This window comes from Olea europaea, chromosome 10 (genome assembly GCF_002742605.1).
Source record: "Olea europaea var. sylvestris chromosome 10, O_europaea_v1, whole genome shotgun sequence".
In the NCBI taxonomy this organism is placed as follows: Eukaryota; Viridiplantae; Streptophyta; class Magnoliopsida; order Lamiales; family Oleaceae; genus Olea; species Olea europaea.
This window is the reverse complement of record NC_036246.1, coordinates 8,034,113-8,054,932: the sequence shown is the minus strand read 5'-3', so window position 1 is coordinate 8,054,932 and position 20,820 is coordinate 8,034,113. Positions and strand designations below refer to the sequence as shown.

At 32.7% G+C, this 20,820-nt stretch overlaps 1 protein-coding gene and 1 pseudogene across 1 annotated transcript; one reads left to right on the top strand and one right to left on the bottom strand.

Moving 5' to 3' along the window:
* Window positions 1–1,672: 1,672 nt before the first annotated feature.
* Window positions 1,673–12,462, top strand: LOC111400250 (annotated as a pseudogene).
* A 125-nt stretch (window positions 12,463–12,587) lies between these two features.
* LOC111400249 (alkane hydroxylase MAH1-like) lies at window positions 12,588–14,814 on the bottom strand. Its single transcript, XM_023027673.1, has 4 exons — window positions 13,332–14,814; window positions 13,135–13,208; window positions 12,965–13,018; window positions 12,588–12,785 (listed from the first exon to the last, which is right to left on the bottom strand). The coding sequence occupies exons 1-4, from the start codon at window positions 14,812–14,814 to the stop codon at window positions 12,588–12,590; spliced, it is 1,809 nt and encodes a 602-aa protein (XP_022883441.1).
* Between the last annotated feature and the right edge of the window lie 6,006 nt (window positions 14,815–20,820).

Genomic DNA, 20,820 nt, shown 5'->3' with positions numbered 1-20,820 from the left:
ATATAGGTTTAATTCGTTTTCGATAGATTAATACACATTTTAATCGATAAATCTTATTTCAACATAGTTAATACATGTAAAAAAAATTTTTTACCAAATCTTTAATTTTTTTAAGCATGAACAAGAAAAAACTTCATCAGCATGTTGAGATTGATCGACGGGCAAAACACCCGACTTTACGGCCCATACAGCAGAAGGTTAACAGCTGACTATTACCGACCGTAACATCAGGGTGTTACGGGCGACTGGGTCGACTCCGACTATAATACTTTTTTTAAAAATAAAATTTGCCCAATGGGTTGAGCCAAATTTTTGACTATTTTTTCTTATAAATAAAATTTATGTTTTTGTGACGCAGATGTGTAGGGATGACAAAATGGCTCGTGGGGTCAGACCACGACCACCCGTGGCCCAGCCCTGCTCAAGGCCTGATTTCACTGAGCCTAAGCTCGGGCTGAGCCCCATCTTGGAGTGGTGGGTCGAGCCCAAGCCAGCTCAAAATTTAAAAAAAAAAAATTGTAAAGGCAGTTGGCACAAAGGCACCTGCTGCCAGCAGAGCTACCATGAAAGGAAAAAAAATCGAGCCAACTTGGCTCGGTAAGGCCTGAGCTGAAAGCTCGAGTCGAGTTTCGATTTTTTTGACGAACTTTTGTTGAGCTCGGGCAGAAAAAAGCTTGATCTAAAAAAGCTCAAGGCGAGCCCGAGCCTTGATTTTCGGCTCTCGAGCCAGCTGGATTTGGCTCGTTGACACCCCATCAACATGTTGACCGATCGATGGCCATAACACCCCGCTTTACGACCCGCACAACCAAAAGTTAATAGCCAATTGCAGCAATAACAACAGGGTGATACGGTCTGCTGGGCTGACACTGGCTGTAATACTTTTATTAAAAATAAATTTTGTCCAATGGGTTGAGTCAAATTTCTGACTATTTTTTCTTGTAACTAAAATTCCTATTTTGTAATGCAGATGTGTGGATGGCAAAATGGCTCGTGGGCTTGGCCCGCCCCAACTCGAGCCCCGATTTCACTGAGCCTTGGCTCCCCATCTTGGGTTAGCGGGTCGAGCTCGAGCTGGCCCATGTCGCTCCTGGGCTGGCTCAAAATAAAAAAATTGTAAAGTCTGTTGGCACGCTGCCTTTACAAAGACAAAAAAAGCTGTCATGAAAGAAAAAAATAAATAACAAAATCAAGCTGGCTTAGGTCGAGCCTCGATTTTTTCGCCAAGCTTTTGCTCAGCTCGGCTCAAGCCAAAAAAAGCTCGATTTTTTTACTGAGCCTAAGTTGGCTCAACTCGGCTCATTGACACCCCCATCAGCATGTTAAGACTGATCTACGACTATAACACTCGACTTTACAGCCCGCACAGTCGAAGGTTAACAACCGATTGTTACTAGCCGTAACAGTAGGGTCTTACAGCCGATCAACTCCGCTGTAATACTTTTTTTAAAAATAAATTTTGCCCAATTGGTTGAGCTAAATTTCTGACTATTTTTCTTATAACTAAAATTTCTGTTTTTGTGATACAAATGTAGTTGTAATCCTGATTTGTTACTTTGGTGATTTTGAATTTGATGAAAATGATCGATAGGTTTAGAAATGGACGAGTGATATACATGGTGGTATTCCAATTTCTATAAAAAAAAAAAAAAAAATTACATCATACGCGGGAATGTACCATAATTTAGAAAACAAGCTAAATGTTGATCACTTTCAGTACAATATGAAACTATTCTATTTAATGGGCATTCATCCATTTCGATTCCACCAATGAAGGTTACTTTTAATGTTGAAGTGAATTATCTATTAGAATTGAGCAAAATACACACACCTCTGATTGCTCTTTTCGTGACTTTAGTGAGAAGGATGTCGTCGAAGGTGAACACGAAAATTGGGATGGAACGGATAACAATGTCAATGATTTTTTGGACACAGTAGAGATAGCTCGTAAGGATGATATAGTCATTCTCGAGACAGTTGCTCATTATCGTAATCTCGTTATTACACATAGAATTTCGTCGGTAGTTCACGACAATGAGAATGAAAATGAATTTACAAATGAGGATTTGATTACTTTATCATATTAGAGACTTGAGCGAGGTGGGAGCTCAAGGATTGAATCAAATGGACCGTCATCTAATTCTTCACGTATGGTTCCCAATGACGAAGATTTGCATGTCGAGCAACTGTTTGAAACAAAAAAAAATTTTCAACAAGTTGTACATTGAATAGTATTAAAATACAACTTTGAGTTGAAAAAATGAAGCAATATGATTCTTCCATGACATCTAATTCTATTTTTGATGATAATGAGCTAAAAAAATTGTGAGGATTCTGAGCTATACGTTTTTTCAAAGAAAATTTGTAGAATATTTATATAGCCCAAAGATTACGTTATTTTATGTATATATTAGTTTAGAATATTTAAAATAAGATTAAAAATTGAAAAATATATAATTATGCACATGCTTTGCATAAGCACGCATATGCTTGTAATGTTTGATGTACAATCAAAACGCATTGCCACGTATTATGTAATTTTGACCCTTGTAAAATATACCTAAGCAGCACTTGAGGTTTGAGTTTCATTGTTGACAAATATTTTCTAATGTGCATGATTTAGTAACAATTTCTTATCTTCTCACCAAGAAGATAAGAAAACATTATAAAAACTAGTTTCAGTGAAAAACAAAGGGAAAAAATAAAGTAGAAGCTAAAAATGGCATGTACATTGATATCCATGACATAATATAGAGATATGCAAGTACAAATTGCACGTGAACTATCAAATAAATTCAAGTAGTTAAATGCCATTTTTTGATTGATTCCAGCCAGTAATTTTCTGACATGACCCATCATGAATCACTCTAGTAGACCCAAAACGTGACGTGCACCGATGATCGATACTGATTAGATGTCAAATCTATCATCAAGACTGACTATGAGTTACTACAAAATGCGCTAAAATCAAATACAATGCAAAATATAATGAGATGGGCCCAAATTATTTACTTTATGCCTCATCAATATGAGTTAATAACACTCAACATGTCGTGTGGCTCTCATTCTAAAATCATTAGGCCCTTCCAGCTAAAAAGAATCAATTGCTACCTGTAAGGAAATTACGGAAAAATATATAAGTTGATAGCTCAGTGAGTGGAGAAATTCGAAAATAATTATATTTTTCATTTAAACATTTTTCTCATACATAGACATCAAGCTCATATTGTTTATTAATTTACACGATAGCCTCATAAAATTTATATCCAAAAAAATGAGACATTCTCAAAACTCTGTAAATATCATCTCATATCCACGATATAGTCATCAACCAATATCAATACGATCATCTCATCACATCACATGTAATCTACCAAAAATATACCATTTGACTAAAATATGTGATCCGCCCATTAGGCTAATTACTTTCACCACTGGCCTTTGGCCCCCTCCGTGAACGAAAGTCGATTTCAAGACCTCTGATAATAAATTCTAGAACACGGCCAAGGCCTCTCAGTGAACTATATGTACACGGTTGAGACCCCTTCATCCTCGGTCCAAGATCCCTCAGTGTAGTATAGAACACGGCCAAGGCTCCTTTGTGAACTAGAAAAAATATATAATCACGGGTACTTTTCTGACCAATCTCAATATCACATATGTTTCACATACCAAGTTATAAATGTACCACAAGTAATCTTTGAAATTTCACATGTTTCGTAATAAAAGAGATTTTCATAATAATCATATAATCGAATTCATAATTGCACATACATTAATAATGTACTTAATTTATAAATACATTAAAAATATTTATATTTTACGACTCACAGAACTATGTACGTCAAAATCAACCCGATTGGTAAGCTGTTACAATATCTGTATCGCCGCCTGAAATATAATATAATTTTAAATCAACAATTAATTATTTTAAGTAATTTCAATAATTAATTAGGCGATACCTAAACTTAATCATTTCACGTTTAAGTGATTTTTAAAGTCTCTTTAATCACTAAAACTAATTTTTCTTTCATTTTACTCAAGTTCATAGTTTATTATTCTTAACCCCTTCAATAAAATTAAATTTGATCTAACAATCTAACAATTATAAAATTAAACATAACATTTCAATAAATAACTTTTTACTTACCTTTAGCTTTGAAGAATTCAAGCCTAATAGTAGAAAAACTTATTTTCTAACATATTGGTGAAATTTTCATTTTTTTTTCCTTCTACTTCTTTCCCTTTTTTTTTCCTTTTTTTCTTTTATCTCTTCTTCTGTGCATCGTTTCCCGGCTTCTCTCACCTCTGTATTATGAAAATGGGTTTGGATTTGTATGGAATTGGATTGATATAAAAGTCAATCCAATTCCACCGCCTAACCTTTTATTTATTTTGTTTATATTTTCTTTTTCTTTTTTTTTGTCTCTCTTTTTTTTTTTTTAAAAAAAAAATATAGCCTGATATATTTGACTTTATTTTATATATATACATATATCATATTTAAGGTATTACAAAACCTACCTCCTTCAAAGAATTTCGTCCTCAAAATTCAATTGGATAAGATTCACACATATAAATATGTACAGAGCACATTTGATTATCACTTGCCATAATGCTTCATATATCGAATGATTACTCCAACAAACTTTTAGTCCCAAAATTTAATCATTCCTATCATACCTTTAATAGCTTCATAAGAGCCAATATATGATATTCTCGTCTTTTCCTTTTGCCAACCCTTAGGAAAACTCAATTATTTTCCAATTTAAAGTTGAAAAGACTACTTTTCATATTTTCCAAATCTTCAACTTATCTCATAATTTAAACTATTCTCTAATCAGATTTTTTTTTCCTTTTTAATATCACCCAATGATAATATATACACAACTTCAATTTTCACCATTTTGAATAAAAATATACCTTGAACTCCGATGATAGTAAGTATCGATGTTTCTCGCAATGCGATGACACCACATTTCCTAAATTCAACCTCGATATAAACAACTATAAATCATGTTTTAATCATGCCTTTTCAACAATCTATAGTATCATCCATAATTTATAAGTGTACTTCAAAATACTTTCTAAATCTTAACATAAATCATTATCGTGAATCAATCACTTATCATCTTTAGATATAAGAGTAAATATTTCTTGAGAATTTCCTAATAGCAAAACTTTTGACATTTCTATACACATAAATTTTGTTCTTTCTTTCTATAAAGAGAAAATAATAACATTTAATCATGAAAATCTATATTCTTATTCCATAAATGGGTCGTCGATCTATCATCACTGCATAATCCTTCTTGTATATTGCATAAAGACCTTTAATTAAGATTATAACCCAAAGACACTGTCCCACAATTGAATAAAGTTTACATTCAATGATCACCCTAAACTTCAAACTATTCGACATATCATCCATATATTCCGTAGCAAATAGATCTCAATAAAAATGGAATATTTTATACGTGAAATCCAAAAATACAATTGAAAATCACCCAAAAATTACATCACTGAAAATTTGTTAATCTTAGCTTCAAAATTTAACTCAATGCTTCCAAATTGTATGGAATATAACACAATAATTCAACGAATGGCCTTACCAAAATTAATTAACTTAATAACCCAAATTTATCATCACATTATTTTGCTATAGGACAATAATTATATTCATTTACATGCTATTCACCATATCATGTTATGATTACGTAACCTTGACTTTTATCGTCATATCGTATGATTTAAAACATTTAATTATATCAATTTTCCTTAAGATCACAAAATAAAAATCTTCCACACATCAATGTACAACCAAAATTATACATGTTAATTTTCCAATCTCAATAAATTTCAACTTTACCATTCTCTACTTCTTTTTGTTTCTCGATTCACATAAACATATCTAAATACTCATATTCATTTAATTATATTTCTTAAGTAACAAATAACCCCATAATCAGTAATCAATATGAAGTGCATCCCTCTTATTCTCACACTCCTTATTATCAAATAACTCATAAATAATCGAAATAATTGGAATTATAGTTAATTTTCTCAATGCCTAAAATACACGATAACACATTGTCATCTATCAATCAACAAATCATCATTTTATCTTTCACAATTTCTTATCATGTAACATAAATATACACCATCATGATTTCTATTATCATCCCATAAAAGTGGCCACAAATCACCACAAAATTTGATAACACTAATGACCATTTAGCTTCAAGAATAATTAAAATTCCCCACCGATTGTCACTAATCACACATCATATTATTTTCTTGTATTTATCGTGCAAGCTATAGCTAAAAATTTTCCTACATACTCATAAAAAAAATCATGTAGTTTTACAAATAAATTGATAATTAAGTGGTTATAACAACTGTAACATTGAATGCCCCACAAAATCATCATAATCTATTCAAATCTTAATAGATTATATATACACGTAGTTCCAACCCTACAACTAATAACATTTCCAACCATCGGATCACTACAACTACCATACTTATATGTTAGTCTTTTCTGGATCTATTTAAAATATCTTTCTATCATTTTTGATTCCATAAATTTGAGCTTGAGAGCCTGTGATTTCTGCCATCACGACATGTGACCATACGCACTAAATATGCACGATATGTCAATGCATGAACTACAAAGACTTTCAAACTTTATAAACCATGCTCTGATACCACATTGACACGACCCGTCCCGAATCACCCTAGTGGACTCGAAACGTGACATGCGCCAATGATAGATACTGATTAGATGTCAAATCTATCACCAAGGCTGATTATGAGTTACTACAAAATGCGCCAAAATCAAATACAATGCAAAATATAATGAGATGGGCCCAAATTATTTACTTTTGCCTCATCAATATGAGTTTATAACACTCAACATATCGTGTGGCTCCCATTTTGAAATCATTAGGCCCTTCTAACTGAAAAGAATCAATTGCTACCTGTAAGGAAATTATGGAAAAATATATGAGTTGATAGCTCAGTGAGTGGAGAAGATCGAAAATAATTATACCTTTTCATTTAAACATTTTTCTCATACATAGACATCAAGCTCTTATCATTTATCAATTCACATGATAGCCTCATAAAATTTATATCCAAAAAAAAAAAATGAGACATTGTCATAACTCTGTAAATATCATCTCATATCCACGATATAGTCATCAGCTAATATCAATACCATCATTTCATCACATCACATACGATCTACCAAAAATGTACCCTTTGACTAAAATATGTAATCCACCCATTGGGCTAATTACTTTCGCCACGGGCCTTTGGCCCCCTCTGTGAGCGAAATTCGGTCTTAAGACCTCTGGTAATCAATTCTAGAACATGGCCAAAGCCCCTAAGTGAACTATATGTACACGGTCGAGACCCCTTCATCCTCGGTCCAAGACCCCTCAGTGTAGTATAGAACACAGTCAAAGCCCCTCTGTGAACTAGAAGAAATATATAATCACGGGTACTTTTCTGGTCAATCTCAATATCACATATGTTTCACATACCAAGTCATAAATGTACTACAAATAATCTTTGAAATTCCACATGTATCATAATAAAAGAGATTTTCATAATAATCATATAATCGAACACATAATTGCACATACATTAATAATATACTTAATTTATAAATACTTTAAAAATATTTATATTTTTCCACTCAGAAAACTATGTACATCAAAATCAACCCGATTGGTAAGCTGTCACGATGTCCATATTGCCGCCTGAAATATGATATAATTTTTAAATCAACAATTAGTTATTTTAAATAATTTCAATAATTAATTAGTCAATACCCAAACTTAATCATTTCACGTTTAAGTGATTTTTAAAGTCTATTTAATCACTAAAACTAATTTTTCTTTTATTTTACTCAATTTTATAGTTTATGATACTTAATCCCTTCAATAAAATTAAATTTGATCAAACAATCTAACAACTATAAAATTACACATAATCTTTCAATAAATAACTTTTTACTTACTTTTAACTTTGAAGAATTCAAACCTAATAATAGAAAAACTTATTTTCTAACATATTGGCTAAATTTTCCTTTTTTTTCTTCTTCTTGTTCCTTTTTTTTATTTTTTCCTTTTATTTTTCTCTTTTCTCTCTTCTTCTTCTCTGCATTGTTTCTCGGCTTCTCTCACCCCCGTATTATGAAAATGGGTTTGGATTTGTATGGAATTGAATTTATATAAAAGTCAATCCAATTCCACCGCCTAACCTTTTATTTATTTTGTTTATATTTTTTTTTTTTTGTCTTTTTATCTCTCTTTTAAAAAAAAAAATAGTATATATATATATATATATAGCATGATATGTTTGACTTTCTTTTATATATATACTAATATACATGTATATATATTTAAGGTATTACATTTTCCAGAGGCCTTGAATCTTTTGAATTATTAAAATAGTGTGCAAAAAACTACATAGAGAATGAGAGTTTAATTTTGTAGAATGCATGGAGGGATCTTTGAGTTTCTTCAATCCATACCCACAAAAGAGAGATTTTTAGCACAAGAAAACAGGAAGAAAATGGACCCTAGTTTGTGCTCAAAGATGTTAGTTTAAGAGCCAATAGATTCTTGCCACTGTTGGCCCAAGTGGTGCCGGAAAGTCCTAGTTGCTTGAAATTCTTGCCGGAGAAGTCACACTACTATCTGTATCCATTTTGGTGAATCAGAAGCCACTCGATAAAGCCCGGTTCAAGAAGATTTCTGGCTATGTTACTTGGAAGGGTACATTATTTCCACTCTTTACTGTTGAAGAAACCTTGACGTTTAATGCTAAATTAAGGTTAAGGCCCGTGGGGCAAGAATTGAGCTCGAAGTTGAAGTCCTTGATTTAAGAACTGGGGATGAGTCATGTAGCTAGAGCCCGAGTAGGGGACGACAGGGTCTAGGGATTTCTAGTGGAGAGAGTCGGCGCGTGTCCATTGGTATGGAGGTGATACATGAGCCTAAATTGCTGATTCTTAATGAACCAACTTCCGGGCTTGACAGTATTTCGACTCTTTAGATCATCGATATGCAAGGACATGGCAGAAACCTGAGGCCGGACAACAATTCTTAGCATCCACCAGCCAGGATTCAGAATTGTGAACAGCTTTCCATTCTCTTGTTGGCTAATGGCTCTGTCCTATACCATGGCTCAGTGGATCTACTGTCTGGCAACTTGGGCTGATGGATTAGTACTTCCTGCTTATGTAAATATCGTAGAATTTTCCACAGAATCCATTGAAGCGATTAAACACACGCATAATATGCAGAAAGAAACATAGTTCCATTTGCCATCAATTCCACCAAACAAGAGAATTGAAGAAGATGAAACCAGAACCGGCTGATGTACTCTGCAACAACTCTTTCAACAATCCAAGGTTATGAATGAAGAATTTATTGATTCTGAAATCGAATTTTGCACTGGTTTCACCAATTCCAGATTGCTCGAAACCATAATTCTCATGCAGATCTTCGTGTACAAGACAGTCCAAATGCTAGTATCTGGGATTATTCTTGGCTCAATTTTTTATAATGAATTAAACTATATGTACTGAATCTTGTTGACCGAACCAATGCCCTACTCTCACAAGCGCGCAGGCTCCATGCACATTTAAAAATTCTGAACCGTGGACCCTGCCCTCCTATTGTGAGTGTATGTAAAAGATTAGGTAAGAAAGTGGATGTAAGTATAGTATGGTCATTTTATAGTCTTAAAGACAATTTAGTTGGTGCAGAAGAAAAAGTGGGACTACGGCTGCAAAACTCCCAAATTGAATCGGACTGAACCCAACCCGACACGACCCGAACCGAGCGATTACTATTAAGCTAAATATCGAAATGGATATCTGGATAGAGAACCGACGGGTTTGGTTTGGTTTGGTTTGATTTTCGGTTGTAAATAAAAAATCGAATAACCAAATAAGAATCGAATCTCCCTAATTTTTTAAATTTATTTATCTTAAATAAGCCATATTAATTTTTTTTTTCTAAATAAATTTTCTAACTAATTAATTTAACCTAAACCTAAAATATGATTTCCCTATTTCTAATTTTTAGTCCAAATTTATTTAATCAAATTGACCTAAATTTTATTCAAATATATTATTCTATCGTAGTGTCGTTTCTATAGTTTTGGAGAAATCGAATTGAAAGCTCCACTATGTCTCTCTTCATTATTGTGAGCTTGATATCTTTATCTTCATCTTTATGTAATTTTAATAATCAAATTTATGAAGAACTCAACAAAGATATGTGCAAAAAATATATAAAATTGGATTACGTTATTTTGTAAAAGATCATATTGAACATATCATTAGTTAAATTAATGTAGAGTTGTTGTAAATATTAAAAAATTTAATTATTGTATAGAACTCAAGAAGCGAATGGAACCAAACCGAACTGAATAAAACTAAACCTGAATGGTTCTATAATTAACTTTGGACCCGACAGGTTTACTAAATACTCAAAAATTCGGGTTTGATTCGGTTCTCTTTAAAATCGAACATGACTATATCTAGCCCTATGTGGGACTATTTGCATTTGTCTTGACATTTTCGCTCTGGACACCACAAAAGCTTTGCCAATTTCCTTGCAAGAGAGGAAATACTAACGAATGAAACCTCCCACGGTGGCTACAGAGTATCATCATATGCCATTGCGAATGGTCTTGTTTACTTACCATTTCTACTAATTCTCACAATCTTATTCTTAGTATCGGTATATTGGTTGGTGGGATTAGGATCAAATCACAATTTCATGGCTTTCATCCATTTCTTGCTGCTAATTTGGTTGATTCTCTACAGAGCCGGTCCTGAGACGAGGTGGACAAGGCATGCGCCTCAGGCCAAAAGCTGAAGGGGGCCTCGTTTCCATGGCCAAAAATTTTTTTTCCAGTTAAATGAAGAAAGTAAACTGTGAAAAAAGAAAGCATTTTTCTCTCCAGCTCGCCTCTCTGCTCCAATCGGACCGACGACGAGTCAGGGGGTCAGTCGGAATGTTCATAGTCGTCGAGCGTTGCATTGGCAGGGGCAGAAGAGCTGAAGAGAGAAAGAACTGACTCTTTGAGGAAGAAGAAGACAGAACTTAGTGCCCTTTTGTTTGGTTTGGGCTGATAGTTAATATGGGCCTTTTTAGTTTAAAAAGTTAGGCCCAATTCGAAAGCTTTTCCTCTCATATACAGCTTTTTATTCTTCTTTTTTATTTCCTTGATGTTATACAACTTTCATGAGGAAATATATTATAAGGGGTAAGTTTTCTTCCTCAACGTATTTTCTTTGAGTATATTTGAGATTTCATTGTTTTAATTTATTGGGTATAGTATTTATGGATTTATTTGCTTGATTTGAATATAAAATGGCTGAAATTTCACACTTGCTCTTTGCTAGGAGGCCGAATGAACATTTTTTCTTCCTCTATTAGTGTAATTTATGATGTTTCACTCCAGTAGTTTGTTTCTACTAGTTTGTTAGTAATTTATAGCTTTTTATGAAATTGATTAGTGTTGGGCCCTTAAGTAATTATTTGGTAAAGTGATTATTCTATTTAATTTGAAATTAACATAATTCTATTTCAACATTTGGATTTACGTATTGATAGTAGTTTTTGCCCTCGTAGTAATGCAAATCACAGTGATCAAACATTTGAAAGCTCAGAAATGAATAATCTTACATTTTCCGAAATTCATTAGAAGTAGAATTCTAATATATTTGTTTGTTATTATATTGTTAAGTTAGTAGTAGGGATAGATTTAGGGGGCTCCAGGCCCCAAAAAACCTTTTTTTTTTCTTTTTTGTAAATCGGTTTTTTATGTGTTTTTTTTCTTTTCTTTTTTTTTTTTTTGTGCATTAGTTCAGTTTGAAATTTTTGTGCTCACTCTTGAATCCAATATTGAATCTGTCCCTAGTTAGCAATATGTTGTATAATAATACACTGTTGAATTTTATATTTTACGCTGATTTTGGGGCGTCACTTATAGGGTTCGCGTCAAGCCCCGAAAGCCACAGGACTGCCCTGATTCTCTACATAGCAAATTCAGTAGTGCTATGTTTCCCTGCATTGATGCCAAATTTCATAGTGGGGAATTCAGTAATATCTGCAATTATGGGATCATATTTTCTGTTTTCCGGATACTTCATATCAAAGCATGGGATCCCAAATTACTGAATTTCCATGCATTATATTTCGTTGTTTAAGTATCCATTTGAAGGGCTGTCGATAAATGAGTTCTCGACGTCGAAAAAAGTGTTTGGATTAAATGCTTGGAACATGTACAGTGAGTAGTGAAGATGTGCTAAAAGAAGAAGGCCATGGAGATGAGGAAAGTAGATGGAGGAACTTTGCGATAATCGTGTGCTTCATTTTGGTTTACGGGTTTGTTTCTTATCTCATTCTCAGGTGTAGATGCTCATTTGAATGAATGCCACCCCGGCCAATAACTCAAAGATCTACTGAGTCCCACATCACCAAGTTAAAGTTCGATTTGATAGATCATAAGCATTTCAAAATTATCTTTCTACAAGTACGTTTGAATGTGTGTTCTATTCATAAGTAAGAGTAGTCGTCCCTCTCCAAGTTCATTCCTTTCCTTTTTTCTTGGCATTTCAGAACAATGTGTTTATGGAATTGCCCAATTGTTGTTGGCCTACATCTACTAGCAAATAGAAGAACAAAATTCCACCATAATGAGAGAATACCATAGAGTACAAAATACTCTATCCCCGAACTCGAAAACTTCAAAACCTATCGTACTCAAGATTAATGAAAAATTTAAAGTAAAACTATCATTGATGGTCCTCATCGCTGAACTGGGATTTGATAATCTGAGTGTGGACAGAACGCATCGTGCGATTACTTGGATTTGATGCAGGTGTCCAAGAGTTACGCAAAAGGTGAGGAGCTGAGGACTGACAGTTTATTACCAGTAAATGCATGTCTTGCCATTCCATTACAAAAAGATCATGCAGTGTAATTGACTAATTGATACGTTTTAGGTTTAGCATTGACTACATAAATCACCATTAAATATTCTTGGAACAAAAGATTCATGTATACTTTTCCATGGCAAGATGATATGCCCTATATCTTTGACCAAACTTCGGCAAAAGTTTTTTTTTATAACATACTTAAGAGTTCCAGGACACACAAGAAAAAGAATATCCAGACCTGTCAATGTATAACCAAAATCTTAGTACCATATAAATAAACATTTTTTTTAATCTATAGTATTCCAAAAATAAAAAGCAAGTATTCTTTAATTCCATCTTTCGGAAATTTCTGCCTTCAAACCATGCTCCATAGTGAGTATTGCAGAAATACTAGGAACAATATTCTGACCATCCAATATGCTGACATGGAAATTATGTATCGTGGTGGCTGCAACAGCTTTCATTCTAATAAAAGCCAATTCTTTTCCAGGGCAGGTCCATGGTCCTGAACTGAATGCAAGAAAGTTGTTTGATGCCACATGTTTAATCCCTCCTTTATCTGATAACCATCTCTCCGGCTTGAATTCGAGGCAATCTTCTCCCCATATCTCAGCATTTCGGCCCATTGCATAAGAGCATAGCATGATTTTTGTCTTTTGATCAACTTTGTGTCCACTTGGAAGAATATCTCCTTGAATTGGAACCCTAAGGAGAAATGGACCGGTTGGGAATAGTCTTAGTGCTTCACATAACGTGCTATGCAAGTAGACTAGTCGTCCTAGCTCTTGCACATTGGAAAATATGTGTTTTGGGGATGCATTTTCTGCAAGATTTTGCTTAATTTCTTCAACAATCTTGTTTTCGACTAAAGGGTTTTTGGAAATTAGCCAAAAAAACCAAGTTAAGAGTGCACCAGATGTGTCCCTTCCAGCAAAGAAGAGGGTCATTAGGTTGGCAATCAAGGCCTTGTTTACACGTTCAATGGATCCTTCATTTCCTGCCTCGAGTAGATAAAATTTCAACACGTCGAAATTCTCTCCACCTAATTCTTTATCAATTGCTTCTTTGCTTGATAATTTGCGTTTCACTGATATATAGTTGCTTAGTATTTCATTAAAGATTTTTGAAGCTTCAGCCAATTTCTTTTCCTTTCCAATCCTTAGCCACCTTTGCAACTTCCAGAGTTTTTCGGGCAAGATATGGCGATAAAATACAGCTTCACCAATATCATCCATGGCCTTCAACAGTGGACTATCGGGTAATTCAATGCGAAGAGAAGCCGGATCAAATCCAGTGGCCATAATACAAGTTGCATCAAGCATATATCTATTGAACAAAGTTTGCAAATCTAGTACTTGATTATTTTTCGAAGAATGCTCCAGAATTGGAACAAGGCCTTTTTCCAAAGTATATTGAATTATCTTTGGAGTGGAATTGTGGTACTGATTTTCCCTGAAGAAAGCTTGAGTCAACTTCTTTTCCTCCTTCCATTCGTCGAGATCTTTATTGAAGACTGCATCTCCGAGAAAATCGAAAACATTTCTGAATTCTGATCCTCTTTGATACATTGTGAACTTTGAGTTCATAATGTATTGAACATTTGATGGATCACTAGTGACTAGAGTGTCAATGTTTGTGAACCAAGAAGTTTTGAACAAAATGGTGCCCTTGTTTTCTGCTAAAACTTGTGTGATTTTGTCATATATTTTGTGGCTATTGAAATACATGGTCGGCATCATTTTCACAAAAGGCCAGTTCCATGGGAGGCGCTTTGAGGGTACTAAGAACAAAGCAAAAAGAATGCAGAAAATAAGTGTTAACACAATGGTTTCAAGAAATGCCATTTTTCTTTCAAGTGCGTTTACAAAATATAGCATAAACCATGACTATTTATAGGGCTTAACTAAAAATATTAAATGATTTTGGAACAATTCAAGCCTACAAATTAAGTTGGAACAAGTTGATTTTTCGTAGTCAACGCCATTTTATTTCATTTTTTTTCCTTTTTTCTATTTCTGTGTTCTTTGAATTACTTCTTGAGTCGTGTAACTCAAATTTCAAGTCTACAAAGATGGATTTTCTTGAATAGTTGGGACACATCATAATATTTGCATGACAGTTTTTATTTTTTATTTTTTGTGAAATGATCCCAAAAATCTATTGTTATTCTAATTGTTAAATTTATCTTTAATTAAATGTGTGATAATATGAATCCTCGTTACTAATAAAATACGAATGGTATCTAAATTACTCAAAAGATCCTTTTTGTTGATTGTAGAAGCTGTGACGAAATGAACATATCGAAATAAAACAATGACGCTACAAATTAAAGGATCTCTAATATGTGTATACACTGGATTGAGTCGATATATTCTTCCACCCAAATTATATTTAATTTAAATTTGATGTATGAATTTTTATTTTATCATTGCCTACTCAGTCAAATACCAGTTGCCAATAACTGTTGGAGCTTAGAAGAACCCTTATATTTGAACAACTTGGATGATCCATTCGTATCTAAATATTTTAGAAAGGTCAGTATGCTTTGTGAGCACCGTAGTTATATCTTGGAGCCATATTAAGCAGCTAGAGACTAATACGATTCTTAGACAACGTATTCGATATTCGATGAGATTCTCCAGAGGCTTACGTTCTAATCTTTATTCATTTATTTGTTGTTCATTTATTTATACTATTTTATTGAGTTAAAATATAATTTTCTATTCACAAATCATGTCCCCCCCAACACTCCTGATAAAAAACTTTAGTTCGATGACTTTAGTGTCTTACTCTTTCACTTTAGAATAAATTTTATTTACAGTTAAAATGAATAACTTATTCATTTATAATTTTGACCAACAAAAATTAATTTATTTTAAATTTTACTTATTTGTAAAGACCAGTTGTTATATGGTAGGAAAGTTGACATGCTAGAACAAGAGGCGTCGTACTAATTTATTTATTATTATTATTTTTTTAAAAGTCTTTTTTTAATTGAAATAATCAACCTGCTTATAAGACATGTAATTAAGTTAAGAGAAAATCATAATTAGGGTTTGTTTAAACTTATTTTTTAGGAAAAATAAATTTTAGAATAGTGATTTTCATAGAATGTACTATTAAAGTAGATAAAAGATTTGAATTTACATGAAAATTATTTTATTAGCAAATTATGTGATTGATAATATTTATAAAAAAAACTTTAAAGAATGAGACTCGAACAAGAATTTAATATATTCCACGCTTATGCCATCAAATTAATTATAACGAAAACTATGCAGAATATCATTTATCGATGCAAAAGGTATTGCATTTACAATGTGTATAAAATAATAAATAATATATTTTTTATATGATTCATTGTTATTTTAATCGAGTCATTATGTAAGTTGTAACTGCAAGTCTTTCCACGGCAATATTGACAGTTGTTTTGGCCCTTAAAATAATACATTTTCGCATTATTATCGGTTGACAGTCCTTTTTTGTTTACATGATTCGAGGAACACTCAATCCTAATTAAGACTATTGACCAAAACATTAATACTTGGTCCAAAATTTCAGTCGAGAAACATTACAAATAGACATCGACTTGACATGCGTTCTCACAGTTCAGATTGATTCTAAACTTTGTCGAACAATTTCAGTTGAGACACATTTTATGTAGACGTCGATTTTGACATGCGTTCTTGCAATCTAGATTGATTCTAAACTTGGCTCTCATTAAGGAAAATTCTTAATAATTGTTTTTTAGAAACTTTTCCAAGTTGACTAAATTAACTAGCTAAACATCATACTTTGGTAGACTACATATCCATGCTTTTTTGGAAGGCCAAACAAGTCAAGCCCCTATTCGGTGGAGATTAAAATCAGAATTTTAGTATATTTTGATTAAAAAAAAAATTATGAAATGAGTAGTTGAAAAGTTGTGAGTCTCATGAAATATGTTAATTAAAATTGATTGTTAACTTTGACTTAAATTAAAATCAAGATTTTATCCTTGCTAACTAAACAAGGGCTAAATACTACTTGCATACATAGAAGTAGATTTCAATCTTCTTAGATGATGATGTGGATCTTGAACATCGACTTGATTAATATATAATATTGCGTAGTTTTGATTGTTAAGCAAAAATAAAAAAATAAAATTGGTGAGAAAAAATAATTGGTTAGATTAATTCTGCATATTGGGTGCCAATCTAATAACATAGCCAGATGCCAAAAAATTGAGTCTTAGGCAAAATTATTTAAGGGGTCTTTTAAGAAATTATTATTTATATAAATATCACTGGCACTAATTAATGATAAATAGGATATAAAAAAATGGCATCAAAACTTTGGTGGTTCCTCTAAATGCATGGCATAGTTGACTCGGAAGAGGCATGTAGAAGAGACGATATGAAGCCAAATATTTAATTCGTGACTTTTTGTTATGGTTGTCACATGATCTACCTTGTAGGTAGAGAGAGACATGATAATTGTCGGGCAATTTCACTTATTGCAAGAATAAATTTATCAGTTCAAGCAATTAACTATGATAATTAAATATGCAAGTAGATGATGAAAACAAAACAAGAGAAGGCAACAACAATTTTTGTGGAAAACCCCTCCAGTGTAGAGAGGGAAAAAATAACCGAAAAAAAAATCACGAGACAACTCCGACCAAATCCATTATAATAAATATAGATTATAACATTCAATTTTATAGCCCAAAACTTGAATTCTCAATAAATTGAGAAATACCACAATAATCTCACAACAAATCAACAATTTGAAACTTACGAGATACTTATTTTGATTACTACATCTCTTGAATACCCAAAATACACCCTAGAGAAATCCCCAATTTGTTATCAAATAGAGCACCAATTTGTGTGAAATTCACACCTCAGGAAAGAAAGAAAAACAACATTTACTTCTTCTCCAACCAAAGTCAAAGCCAAAGTATTTTCTCTCTTAAAATTGAAATTGAGCCGCCCTTGTTTTTGTATTCTTTTTCAACAATTTGAAAGCCTCAATTTTTGTATTTTTTTCTCCACCCGGCAGCCATTCTTTGATAATTATATATATAACACCAAGTTGACCTAATGGGTCCCTTTTCTTCATCATGGACTGCATCCCATAAAATAATAGTAACAATTTGCGTGCATGAAAGAATGTCTTCTATTGTTTACATAAATTGATGCTCAATATTAACTAAATTAACTCGAAAGTATCGGAAATTAATTCTATAATTTTATAAATAACCTGAAGTAAAAGAGATGGTTTTTTTAATGAAGAAACCTGCTTGGGATATGTCCAGCAGAATCAACATGCAAGAACAATGAAAAAGGCCATCGCAAGACACCATAAAACTAAAAAACATGGTACCTTCAAAGTTTCAGGGGCGGAGCCGTGGAAGCCCTCAAAATTGGGGTTCAACCTTTAAAAAAACATGGTACCTTCTCCTTATCTCCAACAAAGAAGGAAGCTGCTAACGAAGTATGTAAAACATGTTTCAGACTTTAAAATGAAGTGATAAATAAAAGAAATTGCGTCGACTCTGCTCCACTGACGGACCCACATGGGGTCATATGGGTTCAAATGACCTTACAGTTTTTTAGATTTTTTTTTTCCCTTGCTTAAAATGTAATTTTTTGTCAAAGTAGTGAGTTAACACAATTAATTTCTCTAGCCTAATGCTCAAAAAGCTCAAACCCAAATCATATTATAGTAGCATATGGTCTTCTTTTCGTTAATGATACATTGTTCAAAAAAATTTTTATTTTTGACCCCACAGTTCAAAGTTCAAACTGTTTGGATCCGCCCCTGCTCTACACATACAGAACCATAGACAACAGTAACATATGAAACAAAGCATTCAAGATTTATTATTTTTTCGAAGAAATAGTGGTTTAATTTCAATCTTCCCCCAAAAATTATTTTTCTTAAATTTAGCCAAACTCGATTTAAGCTCATATAAATTCATAAGTTGGGCATAAACAGTAGTTGTGGCTTAAATGGCCCAAAGTACGAGGATTGAATTTTGGGAGTACGTGAATATGGTTGAAATTTAATTTCGATATTCTATTGTAAAATTTCATAAGTTGGGCATAAACTTTCCTACGTTATTTTCAGGGTAATTTTTACTTTTGTCCATTAAACATTGTACTTAGTGTCACTTTGGTTACTGAACCTTAATTTATTTCGAAATCGTTACTAACTTTACAAAATGTCTTTCTCAGGACAAATGAAAATCGCAAGTGTTTGTATGCCAAGTAATTGAACAGTTGGGTAAATTTTTTACACCCAACTCTTGTTTTTTATTTCATTTATTATATTTTAAAATTGAAATAGTATTCAAAAAATGTAAATAAACTACGTTAAAATATATAAGTAAACTGGACGAAAAATGAGGATTTTTTGAAGGGAGAATTGGAGTCAGGGTACCAAATCTTTCATTTAATAGTAGACATGAACCAAACCTTTCATTTGCGTCACCCAGATACCAAATCTTTCTAAAATTCGTACCTGAAGTCTAAATGGATGAAATCCATCCATATGATTATTAGTTTACCACAATAATTAATGTTGACTAAATATAAAAAAGGCAAAATGATAACTTTACAACTTTAATATAAAATAATTTATAACATTCAATTTAAAATAAATAAATAACCGGGACGCCACTGTTTACCTCTTTCACCAAACCCACCCACACTCCACCGACCCTAACTAAACAAAGCTACAATCAACCCACCATTGATGCTGCCACTGCCACCACCCATCACAATCACCACCAAGCCACAATTAACTCTAAGGCCATGTTTGGTAGAGGTTAAATTCCATGGAAAATGGAAATCATTTTCCAATTTCCACTTTTTATGGTGTTTGATAGACTTTATTTTCCATGGAATTAATTCTTGATTTTCTTGGGACTTTTTTTTTTCTAGCTTTTGTGTATGGTGGGAATTGATTTTCCCTGTTACTGTTGACGTTTTTTTTTTTTTTTAATGGAAACAAATTCTAAGAATTATTGTAAAAAAAAATATTTCCCTTCAATTAACAATTTTCATGTAAAACAAATTTAAACGAACACCAAAAGATAGATGAATTTCTTGAATTTTTTTTTATTTTTATTTTTTGGTTTTAGCAATGAAAACAAATTTCATCCCCAATACCAGTAAATTCCATCCCTTTAATTGACAATTTTTATATAAAACAAAACCAAACGAACACAAAAAAACACTTTTATTTCAACAATTTTCACGTGAAAAATTATATCAATCAAATACAATAATTTACAATTTTCAGGCAATTCAATTTCCCGGAATTCTTTTTCTTTCTATCTAAATTCTTTCTTTGCAATCAAACGGACCCTAAGAGAAATCTCGCTTGAGTGAAATCCACATTCGAATAAATCATTCTCGATACAGTTGAAAATTCAGGTATTCAACTCAATATCGCGTGCGTATCATTTGCTTTCCCTCCAGCCAAACTCTCCATTTGATTCAATCTCAAATCAAGTTCAAATGCTGGGTATACACACACACACGAAAGTGCGGATCCTATATGAAAATATCATTCTCTTTATCCAATAATAATATTTGGTAGAAAATGAGCTAGTCGATATTGGCATCATGGGATTTGGTGTTGTTTATTCTCAGAAGTCCCATATTCACCTAACACGCTGTTCAAAAATTGATACTGCACCAACTTCCTATTTTGATTTTGTACCCAAATTTTGCTTCACTTACCGAGATGAATAATGAATTGTAAATTCAATTTTTTACGACGGTGGCATTAAGGTGGGAATGGATGACTAGGGGACGTTAATCAGAGGAGATGGTGTGGGGTGGATCTCCGGATCGATT